The sequence below is a fragment of the Camelus bactrianus genome, chromosome 6 (assembly GCF_048773025.1).
Source record: "Camelus bactrianus isolate YW-2024 breed Bactrian camel chromosome 6, ASM4877302v1, whole genome shotgun sequence".
Classification (NCBI taxonomy): domain Eukaryota; kingdom Metazoa; phylum Chordata; class Mammalia; order Artiodactyla; family Camelidae; genus Camelus; species Camelus bactrianus.
Window position 1 is genome coordinate 23,868,037 of NC_133544.1, and position 21,925 is coordinate 23,889,961.

Below are 21,925 nucleotides of genomic sequence, written 5' to 3' on the forward strand. Positions count from 1 at the left end.
CGGTGAGGATGCAGTGAGAGACGCTACATGGGGTAAAACACCAATCAAATACAGGCATTTTCACTAAGTGCTGCAAACCTGTTAGCATTCTACCAGACTGGGAAACTTCATCCACCCAAACTAGTTCCGGAAAAGCCTTTAATCCTAAAATGTCGATGTCATTGGAAAGCAGAAAGTAACAAAACGCCCATTTGCCAACGTTCAGAAGCCTGGATGCTTCGTTCCCTGAGCTGGCGCTCTCTTCAGAGGCAAAAGAGAGACCGTGCAGGCCCAGCCCCTCCCGATGCCCCCGGCACTAACCTGTGGAGCTGGTGATGGGCACGAAGGCCGCAGAGTTCAGGCTGCTCTGTAGTCCATTCAGCTGCCCTTCTGCGGAGGACCCTCTGAAACACAAGCAGTCAGTTAGGTCTGGCCAGGCCCTCTGGTGGCTCTGGCTCTGGCTTTTGGTGTTGCCACTCACTCCCTTGCCTCTCTCAAGACTTCTTCCAAGTTCAAATGTCATCCGATCAGAAAGGAGCTCTATGACCAACACATCCCCTTCTTCTGAAATGTTACTTATTTTAAAATTTATTGTCTGTCTCCCTGCCTGGAATGTGGTTTCAAGAAAGCACGGGCTTTGATCACCACCGTGTCCCCAGTGCCTAGAACAGCACTTGGTACCTCATAGGCACTCAACAAATATTTGCTTCTTGAATGAATAAATTAAGCTCCTGGTATTGACTTGGATAAATCATAAGTAAAGACACTTTCAAAAAACCAAGTTTCATGTAGAACAGTGGTTCTCAACTAGGGGAGGGGGGAGGGACAGATCTCACCCCCTACCTCCCTCCATCCTCCCACAGGGGGCATTTGGTGACATTGAGACATTTGTGATTCTCACAATGGTGAGGTCTACTGGCATCCAGTGGACAGAGGTCAGGAATGGTGCTAAGCCTTTCCTACAGTGCCCTGCAAAGTGCCCCAGACAGAGAATATTCCAGCCCAAGATGTCAACAGTGTCAGGGCTGAGAAACTATTACACAGAGGCACCCCCCATGCCAACTTGGGCAGGAGACAGGACAGAGTACATGCGATTCTTTGGGCACAGGCTCCCCAGCCACATGTCCTAGACATTCTGTGACTAGCCTGAAGCCCTACAGACCCCGCCAGGTCCCCCTGTTACAGGGTCTTACATCTCAGTAACTCTTCCATTGAATTTACCAAAACTGTAATTCTAAGACTGTGTAAGTGGTTGCTTAACATCTGTCCTCCTTGCTAGAATGTCAGCTCCATGCTCAGATAGGGCTTCAGTCTTATTCACTGCTGTATCTGTGGCTCCTAATTCTGCATTTTGCCCACATTAGGTATTTAATAAAATTTTTGAAGTAATCTGACACACTGCCCCATAAATACACTTCCTTGTTGGGCCCATCTCCTTGATTTTAGTTGACACGTAAAAGTTCTACCTGGGAGATTAAAGTTCTCACGTAGTCAGTTGTTTATTTGCTGATCAGCATCCAACCCGTTAGTACTCATCTGCCAACACTGTTTTCCCATTAATTTGCTCAAGCAAAAATTACTCATTAAGCATTCCCTGAGCTCAGTACTAGTGAGGAGGTAGACATTAGGCAAAAATGTAAGATATAAACTGTGTGATAAATTCTAAGGAGAAAAAGCACAAAGTGTTATTATGAGAGTGACACAGGGGACCTGACTTAGATAGTGAGCAGAGTGGTCAAAGTCTTTCTGAAGAAATCATATTTCAGCCAAGTCATGAAGTTAGGAGAAGCAGACATTAGCCAAGAGTAGGGAACAACAGAAAAGCTTTTCACAGAGGCGAAATGGCATATATAATGATTCTGAGGCAGAAAGGGGCTTAGACTGTCCTAGGAGCCTTTAAAGACCAGCAAAGTGTGTGTGTGGCGGGGGTGGGGAGGTGTGGGGCCATTTGGGGGGGAGGTGTCAAGCAGTGTTTGCCAAATGTCCTTGACAGGAATCGCCTGGGGTCACTTCTTAATTACACAATTTTCCAGGCCCTTCCCTTGGAGATTCTGATTCAGTTCTGAGATAGGGCTTGAAAACTTAGGCTTTTTAAAGCACCACCCAGGTGATTCGTATCACCAGAGAAATCAGGGAAACACTGACTGGTGGGTACAGAGGAAGGAGGTATGAGGAGCACTTGGGGAGTCCGGTAGAGGCTTAGGTGCCCAAGTGGTCCCCCCACTGCTGATGGAGACGAGCTACTTGAGAACACACCTTAGCAGTGGTGCAAGGACCACACTGTCTTCCAGCCCTTCCCCTCTAGCAAGCTGTGCTCTGGGCCCTACCCACCCCTTTCCACTTTTGTTTTGAGGATGGAGGAACCACAGAAGCAAAAACTAGAGAAAGGAGCAGAGGGCTGTTCCCTTTTCCCAAGCCTCAGCCTTGGAGAGCTACACCTGCAATGCTTATTTCAGCCCCTTATGGACTCAAAAAACCATTCAAAGCATCTGTAGGCTGATATTTGTTCTTCCAGGTCCAAGTGAAAAAGGGTAAGTTCTGGAGGGCCTAGGATAGGCTCTTTCCTTTATAGAAGTTAAAAACCCAAAGGCCATCCATTGGCTTGTATTAGGAGCCGCTGAGTTAAGAAAAGTCCTGTGGCTGGTCTCAGTTTCACAGGGGAAGCCCTCAGTGTTAGCAGTAAAAAGGGAAGCAGGCAGGCAAAATTTTGGAAGCAGTAGAAGACAAACAAAGACAGCGAACAGGGAGCTGCTCCAGGGATGAGAAGAGCCCCTGGGGGCTCAGAGCCAGTGACTTCTCTTTCTCCTCTCCTCCTCTCCTCCCTGGAACTCCTATCCCGCACTTCACCTTTACAGGCTTTCCTCACCCAGGAGCTCCTGACCCCATGTCCCCTTCGTACCCAGCTCCACTCACTCTTCCATCCTCCTTCCTCCATCAACTTCCATCACAGGCCTTGGGAACCACCGCTGATTCCGACTTTGAACATTTGAATGAGTCTACTGTTTTCTCCCACAAGGTCCCCTTTTCCCTGGTGGTAGAGAAATGTGTCCACAGCCATCCAAGGGGCAACTCAGAGTAAATTTTTCCATGGAAACACTGGTACACAAAATGGTTTGGGTTTATGCTATTACACTTTCGGCACATCGTGGGTAAATATGCTTTTGTTGTGATAACATCATTTCCTTGGGAAAATACATTCCAATTTCTGGACAACCCACTCCTAAATTACGAGAACTTTTAAAACACAGCTTGTCTAGAGCCTGCATGGTAAGTTGCACTTGCTGATCTGCTTCTGCAATGATTCTTGGCTGCTTTCCTGGGAGTAACTGTGTTTTAGGAAACATTTACATAGGACGGTGTGTGTATGTTCTCTTGGTTATCTCTAAGGAAGTTGCTGACTGAGCTTTAACAGCAAGGTAACAGGACCCACCCACCTCATAGGGCTGTTGAGGATTAAAAATGGTGGATGTAAAGCACATCCTAGTACAGTGTCTGGTATTATATTAAGGGCTAAATAAACATTAACTATGATGGGTATTGTTAATTTTACTTAGGAATATTGATAATCTTTGCATTCACTATATGCCTATCTACCTAAAGAAATATTAAAATGGATGACTCATTGACTGTTACTCAGTATGGATTATTAGTGCTAAACTGTAGAATGACCAAAAGATATTTAGAACCTGGATTTTAACAGCAATTTGCTTTTTTTTCAATTGAAGTATGGTTGATTTATAATGTTTCTGGTGCACAGCACAGCAATTATTATACATATATATTCTTTTTCATTACAGGTTACTATAAACCAATGAATATAGTTCCCTGTGCTATACAGTAGGACCTTGTTGTTTATCCATTTTATATACAGCAGTCTACATCTGCTAATCCCAAACTCCTGATTTATCCTTATCCCCTGCCTTCCCCCTTTGGTAACCGTAAGTTTGTTTTCTATGTCTGTGAGTCTGTTTCTGTTTTGTAAATAAGTTCATTTCTGTCTTTTTTTAAGATCCCACATATAAGTGATATATATTTGTCTGACTAACTTCACTTAGTATGATAATCTTCAGGTGCATCCATGTTGCTGCAAATAGCATTGTTTTATTCTGTTTTATGACTGAGTAGTATTCCAATATATATGTGTACTTACATATATGTACATATACCACAACTTCTTTATCCAATCATCTGTTGATGAACATTTAGGTTGCTTTCATGTTTTGGCTATTGTAAATAGTGCTGCTATGAACACTGGGGTGAATGTAGCTTTTTGAATTAAGAGTTTTCTCCAGATATATGCCCAGGACTGGAACTGCTGGATTATATGGTAACTCTATTTCCAGCTTTTTAAGGAATCTCCATACTGTTTTCCATAGTGGCTGCACCAAATTACATTCCCACCAAGAGTATAGAAGGGTTCCCTGGTCTCCATACCCCCTTCAGCATTTATTGTTTATGGACTTTTTAATGATGGCCATTTTGACCAGTGTGAGGTGATAACTCATTGTAGTTTTGACTTGCATTTTTCTGATAATTAGTGATATTGAGCATCTTTTCAAGTGCCTATGGGCCATCTATACATCTTTGGAAAAATGTCTATTTAGGTCTTCTGCCCATTTGGTGGGGGGAGTAGGTAATTAGGTTTGCTATTTGTTTATTTATTTTTAAGTGAAAGTACTGGGGATTGAACCCAGGACCTTGTGCATGCTAAGCACGCACTCTACCACTGAGCTATACCCTCCCCTCCTTCTGCCCATTTTTTGATTGGGTGGTAGCAATTTGCTATTAAAGTCAAAATGTAATTAACTGGCAACCTACAAAGCAGAAATCAAAATTAGTCAAAATTACTCTTAAACTCTCTTTGGAAGAGAGGTCTCATTTGAGATCAACAAACTACCTCTTAACAAATCTAACACATATCATCTTTTTTTCTGCTAGCGTCAGAATGAATCACTATTTCTTCAACTGCACACCAAACAAAGTAGTTGGCTTATATAGAATATGAGTCTTCAAACATGAGAATAACACATACTACTGTGGGATGCTCTTCCTGTAAGAGGGGCTCGTGGGAAATGAGACTGACTGGAGGAACAATTAATCTCCCATCTTATCCTGGGTGGGATATCAAGTGGAATCAGCCACTACTGAAATTGTACTTTCTCTTTCCCTGAATGTGCAAAGTTAAACCTGTGTTGGGTGCAGCTCCATTACCTGCTGTTTTCTTTCTTTTTTTAAAAATTTTTTATTTATTTATTTTTTCTAATTTTAAATTGAAGTATAGTCAGTTTACAATGTTGTGTCAATTTCTGGTGTACAGCACAGTATTTCAGTCACATAGGAACATACATATATTCATTTTCATATTCTTTCTCACCATAGGTTACTATAGGATATTGAATATAGTTCCCTGTGCTGTCCAGTATAAACTTGTTGTCCTGCTGTTTTCTGATCACAGCACAAGTGGAATATGAAGAGGTGGCCAAAGATAAATTCAGAAAAAATGAGTTATAAAAGTATCAAGAGTTTTGTGGTGAGAAATACTGAAAAGATGGGACAAGAAAGGTGCAATTAATTTATATTATACAAAAGTTAGAGTTCAAACCAGTAAGAGTGCTGGATGTGACTATCTAATCCCACAGTGTCCCCTGATTGTTCTTCCTGGAAATGGTGCAAGTTCTAGAACGTGAAAAAGAGTCAGATGTAAGTCAAGGGCTGCGAGCTGGAGGCTTACTATAATCTCAGCTGTGGTAACGGCTTAGTTCAGACCCTTCTCTGCAGATGAACTGACTGTAATTATCAAAAGCTGCTGAAGGGCAGGCTTCCTGATTAACCGAGCCACTTAAAAATTGAAGCAAGATATGCGGCCATGTATAGCAGCAACAAAGAATTAGAAGAATTCCACTAACAGTGATGTCTCAAAAAAGGCAGGAACCTTCCTGGGACATGTTCATTGCTAGCACCTGAAGAGTTTCCTTAAGTATTAAATGCACACTTCCTAACTCAGAATTCAGTTCACTTGCTCCGTTCTTACCTACTCTTCTTGCTTATTCCATTTTCCTAAAGTCCAAGAAAGATTCTGATATGGGCATTAAGGGAAAAGAGCTCTTCCGGGCCTTTCAAAGAAGTTGTTCAACAAGACATTACAAACAAATAATACCTCACTAAGTGGAAATACTGCCTGCATTAATTATTTTGAAAGATTTCTTCTAGTGCAAGTCTCTACTTAGGGAATACCAGCTGATCAAATGGCTGGCTGGGAATCCCACTGGCATTAAGACCACACCATACAGCCGGCCTACATAATAACACACCTTCACCAGTCTAGGAGAGCTATAACGAGTAAAATTCCCATTATCCACTTTGCTGGTAAGGGTGATGTGCCTTTTCATGGATCTGTATTTCCTTCATTTGTGGTTTCCTCCCCACCCCCACCCCCATTATTTTCATCAGTGGAAACTTTCCTGAAAGTGATACTCTTCCTTTAAGATCTGTTTTGTTCATTGCTTCACAAGGCTGCCTGTGGTTTGGTGCTACACTGTTTCTCTTCGAGTTCTTTGCAAGGCTTTCCACATCTCCAACACAGAGGTACCAGTTTTCTATTTCAACAGTTTAGTAAAAGTTTGTCTTGGATCCATGCCACCACATCAGGGATGACCTTTCTGGAGACGGAAGGACCCACAAAAGGAAAATGCTCGAGATCTTACAGGAAAAGTAGAGCTAGAAATGCTGACCTCACCAGGACTGTGGCAAATAGCCATGGTGAAGGTCCTGGAAAGAAACTCTGTCAAACTTGATCATTTTTATAAAATCCTGGTGACAACCAACCATTTTCAATTCCCAAAGGGCAGAAGAAATCCCAAGATGCAAGTTAAGTTAAAGAACTGAATTCCAAAAAAAAGACTGACTTTTCTTAGCAAACACTTACTTGCAGATTAAATATCTTACAATTTTCCTTACAACATACCCACATGCACAGAGGTGTATGTGTAATCCCGTCCAGGGATTATATATGCATTTCACAAATAGAAGCTAATATGCTAATCCTTAGCAAATAACAATGAGAACATTATTAATGTGGGTCTGGTTCCAAAACCAATTTACGAAACAGTGAAGTCACCTCTTGTGCAGCACTGGAGTATAGCACTAATTTTAAATACACCATACACTATCCAATCCACTATATTTATTGTTACATTCCTTTTTATTCCTAGTATTATTTATGTGGGCCTTTCCCTCCCTTTTAAAATGTATTAGTCTTTGAAGAGGTAAGCCTTTCTATTGTTTGTTGTCAATTTCATTCATTTCTTCACCAAGTATTTAATGAACACCTGTCATGTGCCAGACACTGAGGCACTGTTCTTTCAGGTTCTCCCATGTGTCAGGATGTTCTAGGGGATTTCTATATTTTTATTATATATTTTGATTGTTTATTAATTTACTCTGTTGTTCCCTTTACAGTGTTTCAAGTTAAATGATTAACTCACTGATTTTCAAATTTGTCGTCTTTGTATAAATGTATTTAAGATTACAAGTTTAGAGTGCAATTTTGGCTATCCCACAAATTTGATGTATAGTATTTTCACAGCAGTTCACTTCTCAATGTTTTATGATTTTCATTATGATTACCTCTTTAACAAGTATTACATACTCTATTTTTTAAAATTTCCAAACACATGGGCCTTAAAAAACCATTATCTTCTTATTCTTTCTAATTTAAGTATATTTATTATAGTTATAAAGTATGAACTGTTTAATACTGATTTTTTGAAATGGGTGGAGCCTTCATTTGTGACACAGTATGTGCTGAATTTCTGTAAATATTCCATGTATACTTGAAAAGAGTGTTTTCTCCCTTTTGGGCCCAGGAGTCTATGCATGGCTATTAGTGTTTTTCTGACTATGAGTTGTGACTCGTAAGAGGGTTGTAAAATCAATTTAGGGGAAACAATCAGTATTTCAAAAAAATAGGAAATAGCATTTTGTGAAACTTTTACTTCATATACATATGTACAGATATTTTTACCTGATTGCATGCACAATGTATTTTTTAATTATGAGTGGTGGTCAAAAAGATTAAAAGGCACCTATCAAAGCAAACTGTTAATTCTGCATTTCAAATATTCAAAATCTTCAGAAATTTGAGTTAACTATCAATTACTCATAGAAGTTTATTTAAATAAACCACCCACTATGATTGATAATTTGCCAATTTTTCTTTATGATTTTGTGAGCTTTTGATTTATATCTTTTGAAGTTATGTTAAATGCATAAAAGTTTTTTTAATTCCTATCAGTGCTTTTTGATTAACTTGAATTTATCTATTGCCATACTAGTTTTCCTTCTAATTAGTATTGTATGGTTTACCTTTTTCTAATCTTTAACTTTTCTGTGAGATTTTACTTTGGGTATGTCTCTTTTAAGCAGCTTATAATTGAACATTTAAAAAAATAGAATTTGATGATCTATCTTTTAATAGAAGAGTGTAATCTGTTAATGTTTATTATGATTACTCATGTATTTTTTTATCTTAGTTTTTGTTTTCCATTTATCATCTTTTTCCTTTGCTTTTTTCCCCCCACATCTGGATTCATAAAGTTTCTACATTCTCTTCCTTTTCCCTCTGTTGGTTTGAAAGCTATAGGCTGAATATCAATTATTTAGCTGTTTTTTCCTAAGAAAGTGTAAAGCTATTCGGTATTTCTGTCTTGCCCTTGAACTTGACACAGATCTGTTATACATTCACTATCCACTGAATATTCTTGTCCCTGAATCCTACCTTTGTCATCTTAAACATGGTTCATCTTTTTAAAGATGATCAACAATTAATTATTCTTATGGTCACTAACATTTAAAGACATTTTATAAAATTTTTGCACTTCATTGTTTCATGCTATTCTGTGTTCACTTTTACTTTTGCTAGTTCTTTCAGTGAAGGTCATGGGCGGTATTCTCTTAGACTTTGACTGTCTCAAATTATTTTTATTTTTGCCTTCTCTCTTGAATGACAGTTTAGCTATATATAAAATTCTAGACTGAAAGTTACTTTACCTCAACACTTTAAAGCTATAAGCTCTTGTTTTCTGCCATTTGTTTCTGAAGAGAATACTGGTATTGTTTTTCTTTGTAGCTAAAATGAATTTTCCTTCAGGTAGTATGTGAGACTCCCCTTAATGCTTAATGGTCTGCACTTTTACTATGATGTGTCTAGAGGTGCATTTATTTTGGTACAAGGAATTTTTTTTTTAATCTAAGGACTCATATCTTTCTTCAATTCCAGAAAATTTTCAGTTATCACTTTTTAAAGAAGTGCTTATTCAGAGTGTCCTTCAGGTCTCTCTTCTGATACCCCTATCAGAGACACACATCATGTTCCACAGGCTACTCCTATTAGATACATGATCCAATTCTTCTGATCATTCAAAAAATATTGATTTCATCTGTAAGGAATTCATGCTTCAGGTGCTGATTCTCTTGGCAATCTTTCTTAGTATTAGATTTATTCGTGTGTTTTAGAATTTTGGTTTGCAGGCTCATTTTGCCTAGGAATCATTTTTCCCTTGTCTCTCTACTTGTTTACCCCTCCCTGTTTGAAGACTTTATAGTTGCCTCCACCCAGTCCCCCTGGCCCCAGTCCCGAACCAGTGGTATTTTGGTGCCTCTGCCTCAGTGATATTTAGAAATCCAGGTGAGTTCTGAGACATGAACAGTTGCAAGGGTGTCTCATTATCTTTCTAACTCTGTAGGCCCATGGTCCATATAAAGATGCAGCCTCAGCCAGTGGTCCATGTCAGTTTTATCAGTCTCCCATCAGGAGAGCCTACTGCTTTCTTTGCATTCTTTAGCTCAGGATTTTTCAACCTTGGTACTACTGACATCTTGGACTGGATAATTCTTTGCTGTGGGGAACTGTCCATGCCCTGCAGGATGTTTAGCAGCATCCCTAGACTCCACTTGTTAGATGCCAATAGCAACACCCCTCCCCCACCCAGTTATGACAAACATGACTCCAGACATTGCCAAATGTTCTCTGGGGGACAACATCATTTGCAGTTGAAAAATCACTGTTTTATTTTCTATTAATGAATCTGGCCTCACCTCTCCTCTTGAGTAGGGCACTTTTAGGCCCCAATATACCCTAGGAGCTGAGCTCCAGGCTACTACCTGCTTCCACAGCAGAGTTCAGAGAGCTTGTTGCTTCAGCCTTATTCACCAATTGTCACTTATTTCTGTACATTATGGGGCCAGGGAGATGTTTCTCATATTTCTTTTTTCATCTTTAAGCTTTATCTGTCATTGCTGTGTGTTTGAAGGAGAGGGGGAATATTAAGTGTGAACTTAAGGAGTCACCTTGACTGGAGATCAGCAGGTCCCTTTCATTTTATTTGAAACTAAGCCTTTGCCTTCAATAGTCATTAGAGTTATTAAGGTTCAGGAAATCAGAATGTGTCTGAATTTCCATTGCCTTGCTAGCCAGAGCCAAATCACACTTAGAAATATCAGTTTACTAACAACAAAAATATAATTTCTTTTAGTAGGAACAGCAGCAGCAGCACAAATTACTATATCAACCAGCATGCAATGGACACTTAATTGATGTATGCCAGGGAAACACAATCTCATTTAATCCTAAGAACAGCTCCATGATATAGGTAATATTTTACAGAGAAATAAAACAGAGGCTTAGATGCATCCTTAAATAACAGTCAATTAAGTGAAGGAGCCAGGATTCAAATCTAATTTGAAATTCTAGGCTGTCAGCAATTGTGCTCCACTGCTTACCATGCACTTCTCCACATGGTGTAAATAATTAATGATGAGATAATTGTTATTCAGTGACCCCTGATGCATTCACTTTGATGTCTCACCATTTCCATCTTCACACCATCTCCTCCACTACCATTTCCTGAGAATTTATGATGAATATAAGCTATGGCGGGGGCTGAGCACTGAATGTAGCTCTCCTCTCTCAAAAACAAACTCTATGAAAATAGGCCTCATGTCTGCCTTGTCCACTGGGTGTTATCACCAACATCTGGAGCAATGCATAGCAGCAGACATTCAACATATATGTCATAAAAGGATGAAGACATGTAACTTCAAGGATGAAAGTATCTGTCCTTAATAGACTTCTGGAAAGCAGAACACTTATGAAAAGGAAAAATACGACAAGGAGGTAGATGGCAAAGTCAGCTGAGGAGTTGAGACTGGGACAGTTAGTAAAGATGCATCAGCATGATAAATTAAAACCTTGATCTTGAATAAAAGGCAGGACTTAGATTCATGATGGCTAAGGGCACTCCGAGCAGGGGGCATGACATGAGCAGGTAGGAACAATGAACGGAACCATGAGTGTGAGGCAGAGTGGAGACAGGTTGGAGGACACACTGCAGGAGGCTTTAATGCCCAGAGTAAAGACTCTTGACCTTATCTCACAGGCACTTGGAAGCCTCCAAAGATTTCAGAAAATAGGTTCAAAGAACTACTTTAGAGAGATATTTTAAACTTGCTTCCTAGGCCTACTCATGTACCCTATTCTTTAAGAACCAATTTAGATAGTTTAAATACTTGTTCTACTTGAGCTTTCTTTTTATCCAAGATTCAATTTTGATAGTTCATAGTTTTCAAGATATTATCTTTCATCCAGTTTTAAAAATTTAGTCACATACAATTATGTGTAGTGTTCTCATAATTTTTCAATTGTCTCATATCTATTTTTTTTTAAAAATTGCAGCATAGTCAGTTTATAATGTGTTAACTTCTGGTGTACACCATAGTGACTCATTTATACATATATATATTCCGTTTCATATTCTTTTTCATTATAGGCTATTACAAGGTATTAAATATAGTTTACTGTGCTATACAGTAGGACCTTCTTGTTTCTCTATTTTACGTATAGTAGTTAGTATCTGCAAATCCCAAACTCCCAATTTATCCCTCCCCCACCCCATTCCCCCAAGTAACCATAATTTTGTTTTCTATGTCTGTGAGTCTGTCTCTGTTTTGTAAGTAAGTTCATTTGTGTCTTTTTTTTTTTTTTAAGATTCCACATATAAGTGATATGATATTCCCTTTCTGGCTTACTCTATATCTACTTTAAAGTGTTTTTCTTATTTTCAATTCTCTTATTTTTCTGGCAGAGCTGTGTTTATTTTCTCCTTTCCTGTCCCCTAACCCCAAACTAAATAAGATTCTGAACTTAACTAATTTTACACTGCTTGCTTTTCAGTTTATATTGCTTTCTTCTTAATTTCCTTTGATCTGTTTTTCTTAGCTTTGTTTTACTGACCCTTTTCTAATTTCTACAGATGGAAGCTTACTTCAGGTATGACAAATATGTGGTGTGCATAGTCAGTACTCTCAACATCTTCCGTGTCGGTGGTAGACATTACTAATCTATCATAGCTCTCTTCCTTGCTGAGCTCAGAGAAGTCTTCATAATTCTTTCCAACATGACACTCTAGGTACTCAGCTAAAGCCAGTATATTGGTTGAAACTAATTTGCCATTTGTACCTTGGTTAATTTCAATCCTTCCATATTTTTCCTATAAAAATAACTGAGCTTATGAATTTACCTTTGAGTATACCTTTGCCTACATTTCAAATATCTTTTGAGATATACTTTTTTCAGTAAAAAAAATTTCAGCTTTACTGAGGTATAACTGACATATAAAGTTATAAGATATTTAAAGTGTACATTGTGGTGATTCAACATACGTATATATTGTAAAAGGATTCCCCCTTTCTAGTTATTTAATATATCTATCACCTCATGGATTTATCTTTTTCTTTCTTCTTTTTTTTGAGTGATAACATTTAATTTCTACTCTTTTAGCAAATTTCAGTTATAATACAGTGTTATCAACTATAGTCACCATATTTTACATTAGATCCTCAGACGTTATTAACTTATAGTAAAACTCTGTACCCTTTTACCAACTTCTCATTTCCCTCATTCCAGCCCCTGGCAACAACTTTCCCACTGTTTCTATGCAGTTGTTGTTATTGTTTTAAATTTCATATGTAAGTATATATATGAAACCTGCATATATAATGGTGCAGTATTTGTCTTTCTCTGTCTGGCTTATTTCACTTGGCATAATGCTCTCGAGGTCCATCCATATTGTTACAAGTGGCAGAATTTCCTTCTTTTTCATGGCTGAATAATAGTCCATTGTATATAAATGTCACATCTCCTTTAACTATCCATCCATTGAGGGACATGTAGGTTGTTTCCATGTCTTGGCTATCATGAATAATGCAATTAATATGGGAATGCAGATATCTTTTCAATATCCTGTTTTCATTTCCTTTGGATATATACCCAAGAGTGGGATTGCTGGGTCATATGGTAGTTCTATCTTTAATTTTTTGAGGAAGCTCCATACTGTTTTCTATAGAGGCCATGCCAATTTACATTCCTATCAACAGTGCATAAGGGTTTATTTTCTCCACATCCTTGCCAATACTTGTTATCTCTTGTCTTTTTGATGACAGCCATTCTAACAGGTATGAGGTGATACCTCCTTGTGGTTTTAATTTACATCCCCCTGATGATTAGTGATGTTAAACACCTTTTTCACGTATCTGTTGGCCATTTGTATGCCATCTTTGGAAAAATGTCTATTCATTTCCTCTGAGCATTTTTAATCACATTTTTTGTTGTTGTTGTTGCTATTGAGTTGCATGAGTTCTTTATATATTTTGGGTATTAACCTCTCATCAGATATGTGATTTGAAAATATTTTCTCCCATTTGGTAGGCTGTCTTTTCATTTTGATGATGGTTTTCTTTGCTGTGCAGAAATCTTTAAGTTTGATGTACTCCCAATTGTTTATTTTTGCTTTTATTGCCTATGTTTTTGGTATCAAATCCAAAAAATCACTGCCAAGACCAATGACAAGGCTATTATTGCCTATGTTTCTTTTAGGAGTTTTATGGTTTCCGTTCTTACATTTAAGTCTTTAATTCATTTTAAGTTAATTTCTGTGTATGGTGTAATATAGTAGTTCAGTTCCATTCTTTTTCACGTGGCTGTCCAATTTTCCCAACACCATTTATTGAAGAGTCTGTCCTTTCCTCCTTGTATATTCTTGGCTCCTTTGTCATGAATTAACTGACCACATATGTGTGGGTTTACTTCTGGGGTCTCTATTCTGTTCCATTGATCTATGTGTCTGTTTTTGTGATAATACCATACTGTTTTGATTATTATACTTTGTAATAAAGTTTGAAATAAGGACGCATGATGCCTCTAAGCTTTCTCAAGATTGTTTTGGTTATTCAGGACCTTCTGGACCTTCTGTGTTTCCATACAAATTTTAGGATTGTTTGTTCTATTTCTGTAAAAATGCCATTGGAATTGTGACAGGGATTGCACTGAATCTATAGATTGCTTTGGGTAGTATGGACATTTTAACAGTATTAATTCTTGCAAACCATGAGCACAGAATATCCTTCCATTTATTTGTGTCTTCTTCAATTTCTTTCATCAGTGTCTTATAGCTTTCAGCATACAAGTATTTCATCCCCTAAGTTATATTTATTCTCCAATGTCCTCTATATGACAGTGACACTAATCCTACTTCCTTTTGAGTATTTCACTGGCCATTTAAGTGGCAAAATTGGTGCAGAAAGGCAAGGAAATGAGTTCCTAAGTGCTGACATTGCATTTTTCCAAAGGCAGTATTTTAGGATTATTAATCTGCCATTCATTGTACCAAATAGATTTGAATGGATTGGTGGGGGGCTTTGAAATCAGTGGTCTATTGGAAGAGAATAGGGTTAGCACAGTAGGTAATATGAATTCTGGCTTTGGTTCTGCCACTGTTCATCTGTGTACCTTACTACACTGAAAGCCCTGCACTATGCCTCCATCCAGGCCTTTCTCTTCCAGCACTAAAAGTCTATGATTATATATTTTGGAACTGCATAATTCAGAAATCCTATATTTAAGGATGGATGTGCTACAAATTTGATTATATTTCTTGAAATTACACAAAATAAAAGGCTGAAAGGCTGATAGAAGATGGTTAACCTACAATATTAGATCTTCAGTGCTCAGATCGAGAACCTACTTTTGGACCATTAGAAATCCTGATCACTTTGCTTCATGTTAATGACTCATATGTCAAAAAGATACAGTAGACTTTTTTCCCTGATCCTTATTTTTATATTTTTCTTGACATTAATCTCTGAGCATCTTCATCATATCACTGACATCACCAAATGTTCAAGTCACATTAATTGGTGTTTGGTTTAACATACTCTTGGGCTCTTGATTGCTTTCCTCTCCCCCAATCCCTAACAGCCGTCAGCAAACACCACTGTCCTGGGTGCTGACACAGAACAGCAGTTGCATTCAATTTCCACGGAGGTCACCCTGATGCAAAATATCCTAAAACCTGGGCAAGGAATGATAATCCCAGCTATTTAAAGAAAAGCCCTTTAGTTAAGTCTGGTGTTTCTTACACAGTTTTCTTTCTGCAGAGAAATCCCAAGGTAAACAGCTTTGACCCTGCCCTTCCAAATTCATCCCCAGTCGATGAGTTTAAGCCCATGTCTCTGGCAAACTTGAATCTTCTCAGGTTTCTTTCTCCATATTTCCTGGAGAGTGTGATTCTGGCTCTGAAAAAAGAGGTCTTCTACAAGGAAGAGACAGTTCACATGCATGCAGTTGTTCCTAGGCCATCATCCTTATTAGCTCAGCTGACTGTTGGAAGAAATGCCACAAATAGTTTTGAAAGGAGGCTCTGAAGTGGGCTCTAAATTATGAAGTGTTGCAAGCCTTCAAGAGGAAAATCAAGAAAGGGTATTGGCACTATGGAAAAGGTAATAAAAAAATTCTAAGTCATTCTCTTCACAGAATTGACAAATGATATTTAACGAAAGGAAATACACGTATATGAATTTGGGAACTATAACAAAGCACTGCTGGACCAAGAAGGGATGAAGAAAGTGGCTGTAAAGCATCAGGATTAAAAAACAAACGTGCTCATAAAAAAGCTTTTAACAGAATAGACTGAAAACAAGTTATTTTGGTTAATTATTCAGTGGGGACAGTGGTTTTTGTTCTACAGATGGGAAATTGAAACCTTTAGAGGGAAAGCAACTTGACTATTATCATAAAGAAACAGGACCCCACTGTTCTGATTCTCAACTCCCTCTGCACCAAAATCCAAACGACATTCCATCTTTTATGTTCTATTGTTCTCTAAATTCAACTCTCTAGGATGTGGAAACTTTGATGCTCTTGGAAATTGCTTCTATATTTGTCCAGTGCCAACTTCTGTGCTAGGAGAAGTTTGAAGTTCAACCCAAAAACACAGGGCTTGGCACAGTCAAAAGCTCATTACAACTTCTCATTAGTTGTGTCTCTTGGGACAACTATGGCATTCCTGAGTGTGACTCAGTATGATCAGTCATAACTGAGGGTTCCTGATTAATCTGGACTGAGCCAGAATAAAGCCACAACAAGCTCCAAGCAAATGAAGCAACACATCTTCTAAGAAGAAAGCAAAAAATTACATGAAAATTTCTTGAAATGCCATCTTAGCATTAACCAGGCACTGTATTTGTACTTGACATTAATTAATTTATTTATCTTAGTAATCCCACGAGGTATTATCATTATCCCTATTTTAAATAGGAAACTGAGTCACACAGATGTTAAGTAACTTGCTATGCAGGCTAGGAACAAGAATTACTTTAGAATGATAAAAATAGTGTATCAACTGATACTTGGGATCCTGATTTCATGAGCCATGAAAGGTTTCTCTATATTAAAAATAACTTCATTAATCCAAATAAAGTATGGAGTTGAGTTTACAGTAATGTACCAACAGCAGTCCTTAGTGTGGCACATTCTTCACATGTACCATGGCCGTATAAGCTGTTAGCAATGGGGAAACTCGGTGTGCTTACCTTTATGTGTACTATCTTTACAACTTTTCTGTAAATCCGAAATAATTCTAAATAAAAAGATTATTTTAAAAAATTTATCTGGGTACTTCCCAGAGGGAGCTTTGCATTGAGTTGGTTCAGATGAAAACAATGCTATTCTTTTTCCTAAAAGTTAGAAGAATATTGAAAACAGTGGGGCTCTCACGACACTGTACATTGTACATGTAAGGGAGAGAATGTTAAGGTCTCCATTAGTGCTAACTTATTTAGCTTCAGAGACTTGTGCTAGAGTTTTAAAGGCAAATTGGAAACTATTTCCTGGAACAACGCCTCACAGCATGCCTTTTGATACTTGGATTATATTTCTTAAATTCTGAAGAAATCTTGCTTTTTTTCCCCCCTTTTTATGCATTTTTGGTGCTGAGCTGTTTCCGGTTTTCCCACACTCCTGCCTGTCAGAAAGAAGAAACCACAAAAATGCAGCAAAGCAAAGTCTGTCCATGGAGCTGCGATTCTATCTCAGAGGGCTGAAGAGCTCGGCTGCCAGCAGTGAGTTCAGGGCAGTGAGCGGTCTCTTCAAATGTCCAGCCCTGCTGCCTGCTGATGGAGCCCCCCTCTCCACCAGCAGACCAGCTAGGCACAGGGGCCACCACGGGCCACTTCAGGGTGTTGGCAATAATCGGAGAATCCACAAACGAGGAGCCCACCGGCAAGTTTGACATTCATAACCGACTCCCTGATTTCCCTACTTAGCTTCTCAAATCTGGGAAGCAGAGTGTGGTTTTGGAATGCTTACCACGGTTACTAAGGCTTATTGAGTTCTTACGTGTGCTAGGTCTTGTTCTATGTACTATACATGTATCAGCTCTGCCAATATTTATCAGCTGTCCTATGAAGCAGATACTCTTTATTATCCCCACTTCACAAATAAGAAAATTGAAGCCAAGACTTTAAGTAATCTGTAACTTGTCAACGATCTGGAGTCAGTACAGTGTGGAGGGGGAATGTGATACAGGCAGCCTGGCTCTGAGGGCTGTGTCTTTAAGGCTTCTAGGGTGAGGGGACATACAGTTTCCTTCTTATTTTTTTTTAATTAAAAAAAATTTTTTTTAGAATATGAAAACAAATATATCTATGTATATGCATGACTGAGACATTATGCTGTACACTAGAAATTGACATATTATAACTGACTGTACTTCAACTTATAAATAAGTAAATAAATATGTAAATAAATAAGTAAATAAATAAATAAATAAAGGAGATACTAAAGATTGAACCCAGGACAGCTTCCTTCTTATTGTGCTATTAGCCTTCATCCATGAACTACAGCCTTCCTATTGCCCTTCCCTACTGCTCCAGAGAACTCTATTAAAGTCATTATAATGCCAATTATTCCTAGAACAGTGCTTGGCATTTAGTAGGCACTGAATAAATATCTGCTGGATAAATGAATAATGACAGCCATATAATTAAAACAACCACAAGCGGTTGTTTTCAACCCAAATCCAGAATTTGATTCACTATCCAAGGGGGAAAAAAACCAGTAACTGCTTTTTCTATGTCCTAGGATTACTTCTTACAACTAAAATTGATTTTGTGAAGGACAAGTGAATGAGGAGCCTTAATGAGAGCAAAGAAATACACAAATCTCCTCCAGGTGTTTATCCATTGGGGAATGCCTGCCTCATCCAGACATCTTTGAAAAATCTCCCAATTTTAAATAGAGAAGGGCTGCTAGAACCAACACTCTTTGTCAGTCTATTTCTGGTTTACTAGTGAAAAATGGCTGGAGATAGAGCAAAGGATGTGACCTAAAAAAATGTGATTCATGAACAGAAATGTCTTTTTTGAGGTGAAAGAGGTAGACAACAGGTACTAGAAACATTGTTTCTAAGAATCTGAAAAAAAAAATGTATGTATGTACACATATAACTGAATTGCTTTACTGCACACCCGAAACTAACATTGTAAACCAACTACACTTCAATAAAAAATTTACAAAAAAGCCAAAGCATTGTTCCTACACAGAGCCAGCTGACTAATGTCAATGAAGTGAATCCCTCCTATGACATCCCAATCTTTTGTCTTCCCTTTCAAATAACTAAAAGTGAACAAACAAGAGTGAGGGTGAGGGAAACGTGTTGAACTTTATATGGAAAAGATCTAACTGTAGAATGACTGAAAGAAGAATACATCCAGGAGGAAGTTTTCATTTCCTCCCTCCAAGCCCACAGTCAGCACTGTCACCTGGTGCACTGTCCAACTGCGGCTCCCGGTAGAGGCCAGAAGAGTTGGTGAGCAGTGACCTGAACCCTGCCAGTGGCAGCTCTCAACACAACCCCACGGCACAGTGCCTGCCCCTCCCACAGGGTAGAGCCTAGAGATCAACCACGTTTTAATGGCTCCCCGGGTGGTTCTAATTTGTAGCCAGGGCTGAGAACCAGAGTTAGCCTTCATTCCCCATCAGGCGTTCCTTGTTTTCAACATTTCAGGAAAAATTGTCTAGAGCCTCCATAAACAAAGAGCACTGTTAAAACAGAATTGTGAAGAAGCTCAGAAGAAACGGAACAGAAGATTACTGGAAACTTACTTGGAAGCCCTCTGGGATGTTGCCTTTCTGAGGACTTGTTTGTGATTAGATGGAGGTTTGGGGACTAGGGAGGAGGAAGAACTTGGAGGTGGTACCACTTTTTGTGGCAGAGTTGGCTTCTGGCCACTAGCTGTGGCACTTGAAATTCCGCAAGCTGCACCATTATTTATTGTCCACATACTGGAGTTAGGTAGTGTCTGGCTGCCAAAGATCGCCTATGAGAAAAAGAGAAAAAATGATCGATGAAGACGACCTTCACAAACTAAGTGAATAACTGATTTGTAATCCTGAAGTGGGACAAAAGGAAAAGGGAAAGTGTTAAAATTAAGTAATTTGTAATGAAAAACTCCAGTAATGCCAGGGCAGGTCTAGATTGAGAGACAGGAAATACCTTGATGCCGAGAGTTGAGATGGTCTTATTGAAAGTACCCTGGGCTAGGAATCAGAGCAGCTGGGCACCATGTATTGGTCCATACGTGAGAATTAGAAAAGCATTTGGTCTTTCTCAGTCTTACTATCCCTTCATTGTTAAATTCAACAAGTATTTAATGAGTGTCTCCTGTTGGGTGTCAAGTACTAGAAATATAGCACAGAACAAAAGTGACTTGAAGCCTACTCAATCCGAGCTCACTCACAGAACTCTGGACTCCTCTAAAAGGTTTGCACTTTGGAGGCAAGGGACGGAGCAGTGTGGCTGGGGCGCAGTGAGCAAACAGAAACTGAGGAGAGAGGAGGCTGGAACAGAGCCCAGGGGCCAACCTGGAGGGCTACTGTAGAATGCTGGTGTAGTAACACCTTGATGACCTAAAGATTAACACAAGACTTTACATTTGCGAACACTTTCAAAGTAAAATTACTACAATAAATACTAGTTTCTATACATGCATACAAGATCAAAACAAGGGTATTTTTGCTCAGAGGGTAAGCCTAGATATACTAAATAAAGACCTAAAAACTGCCATCTAAATATCACAAACACCAACATGTATCAGTTGTAAGGATGTATGTGAATGTATACTTCCTCAGGGAGAGGCTTAAAAAAAGCTCTTACAACTTATTTACTTCATTAGAGACAGGTTTTTTTGTGTGTCACAAGTTTTGTTACTGATTCTTCAATCCTGTTAACACTGCTTTCAATATGCATGCATCACAAAAGCTTTAAATGTAAAACAATATTAGGAGAAAAATAATATAATTGACAATTACTTAGGATTTTTATTAAAAGGATCTCTGGCAATTGATTTCCACCTGTCGGCAGCATAGTTAAAGAGACGTGGGAGAAATGAAATTTCCTCACGGCGAGGCCAAAAGGAATCAGATCAAATGCTCTCAGGAAACGTTCACCTTTTAGGTAAACTTTACTAGTATTATTTTTGTCCTTTATGAACTTTATTTTTCAAGATACAAAAGATGAACCGGGTGGCTTTAGCAAATGTTAACCAGCCCTTCTACACTAATGCCTTGGAATGTCCCATTTCAGGAAAATGTGTCCAAAAGTCCCAGGCTGGGCTGATATGTGGGTGATCGAGGGGTCTTGTGTGGAGGGAATGTGTTTGGCTGAGAGGTTTGACAAAGAACAAAGTGATTTCAGAGGCAGAGGATCGGGGCATTTCCACACAGACGAAGTGGGCTGAGATGTTCCTCATCTCTGCAAACCACCTGAGAGGGAAACTAAGGAGCTGTTTACTTGCCTGCATCTCTAACCAGGGAAGAGAAACCAAGGAAAACCCAAACCCACGGACACAGCCAGGAGGGCAGTACTGTGGAGTGTGTACGAGGGAGGCAGGAGGGGAGAGATGGGAGAGGGGTAGGGGGGTGGGAGTAGAAGGAGGCGAAGGGGGTTAGTCTTAACACTGTGGGAGAGCGTTCAGGAACCCTCCAAGAACAAGTAACCAAAGGGTACAGCAGAGGCTACCTTGTGCCATTGGCTCAAAAGCAACCCATTCCTTTTAAGCACCATTTCCATATCTGAGGTCCTAAAATCTGTGAGAGAGGCTCAGCTGGGAGGGAAGAGAGAGGCAGGAAAGGGCTATCCCAGGCTTCTGGTGGTGAACACTACATCCCAGTAAGTGAGCTTAGATTGAAGAGTGCTTCAAAGGTGCCTAGTTCAGGATGGGGAAAAGACCAGGAATCAGAATGAGGGCTGAAGGGCTCTACAATGGCCATCCATAAACCAGTTCACTGGGTGAGTAATAGAGGAGGAAAACCACTGTTAGTAAAGAGCTGTTGGAAATAAAAATATTTTTACTGAGTTAGATTTTTCATGCTGTGAGGGAACTGCCATCAGTAAGAACATCTATTCAATACATGTTACCATGGTGACAAGTTAACCATATTTCAAATTCATTTGAGTTTTTCTTTTGTTAAAAAATCTTCCTGGGGCATCTAAATACAAATAAAAGGATGAATAAGAAGAGCAAGATCAGAACAATGAGTACAGTAAGCTTCTAT

The 21,925-nt window shown here is 38.9% G+C and overlaps 1 protein-coding gene across 4 annotated transcripts in view; it reads right to left on the reverse strand.

The window, feature by feature from the left end:
- TTLL5 (tubulin tyrosine ligase like 5) overlaps nt 1-21,925 on the reverse strand; it is a 254,922-nt gene that overhangs the window by 42,921 nt on the left and 190,076 nt on the right. For all 4 annotated transcript variants that reach the window (XM_010963151.3, XM_045523209.2, XM_010963129.3 and 1 more), the window contains 2 exons: nt 19,475-19,689; nt 301-383 (listed from right to left, as the gene is read on the reverse strand). In XM_010963151.3, coding sequence (XP_010961453.2) covers nt 301-383; nt 19,475-19,689 — 298 coding nt within the window. The remainder of the gene's footprint in view (nt 1-300; nt 384-19,474; nt 19,690-21,925) is intronic.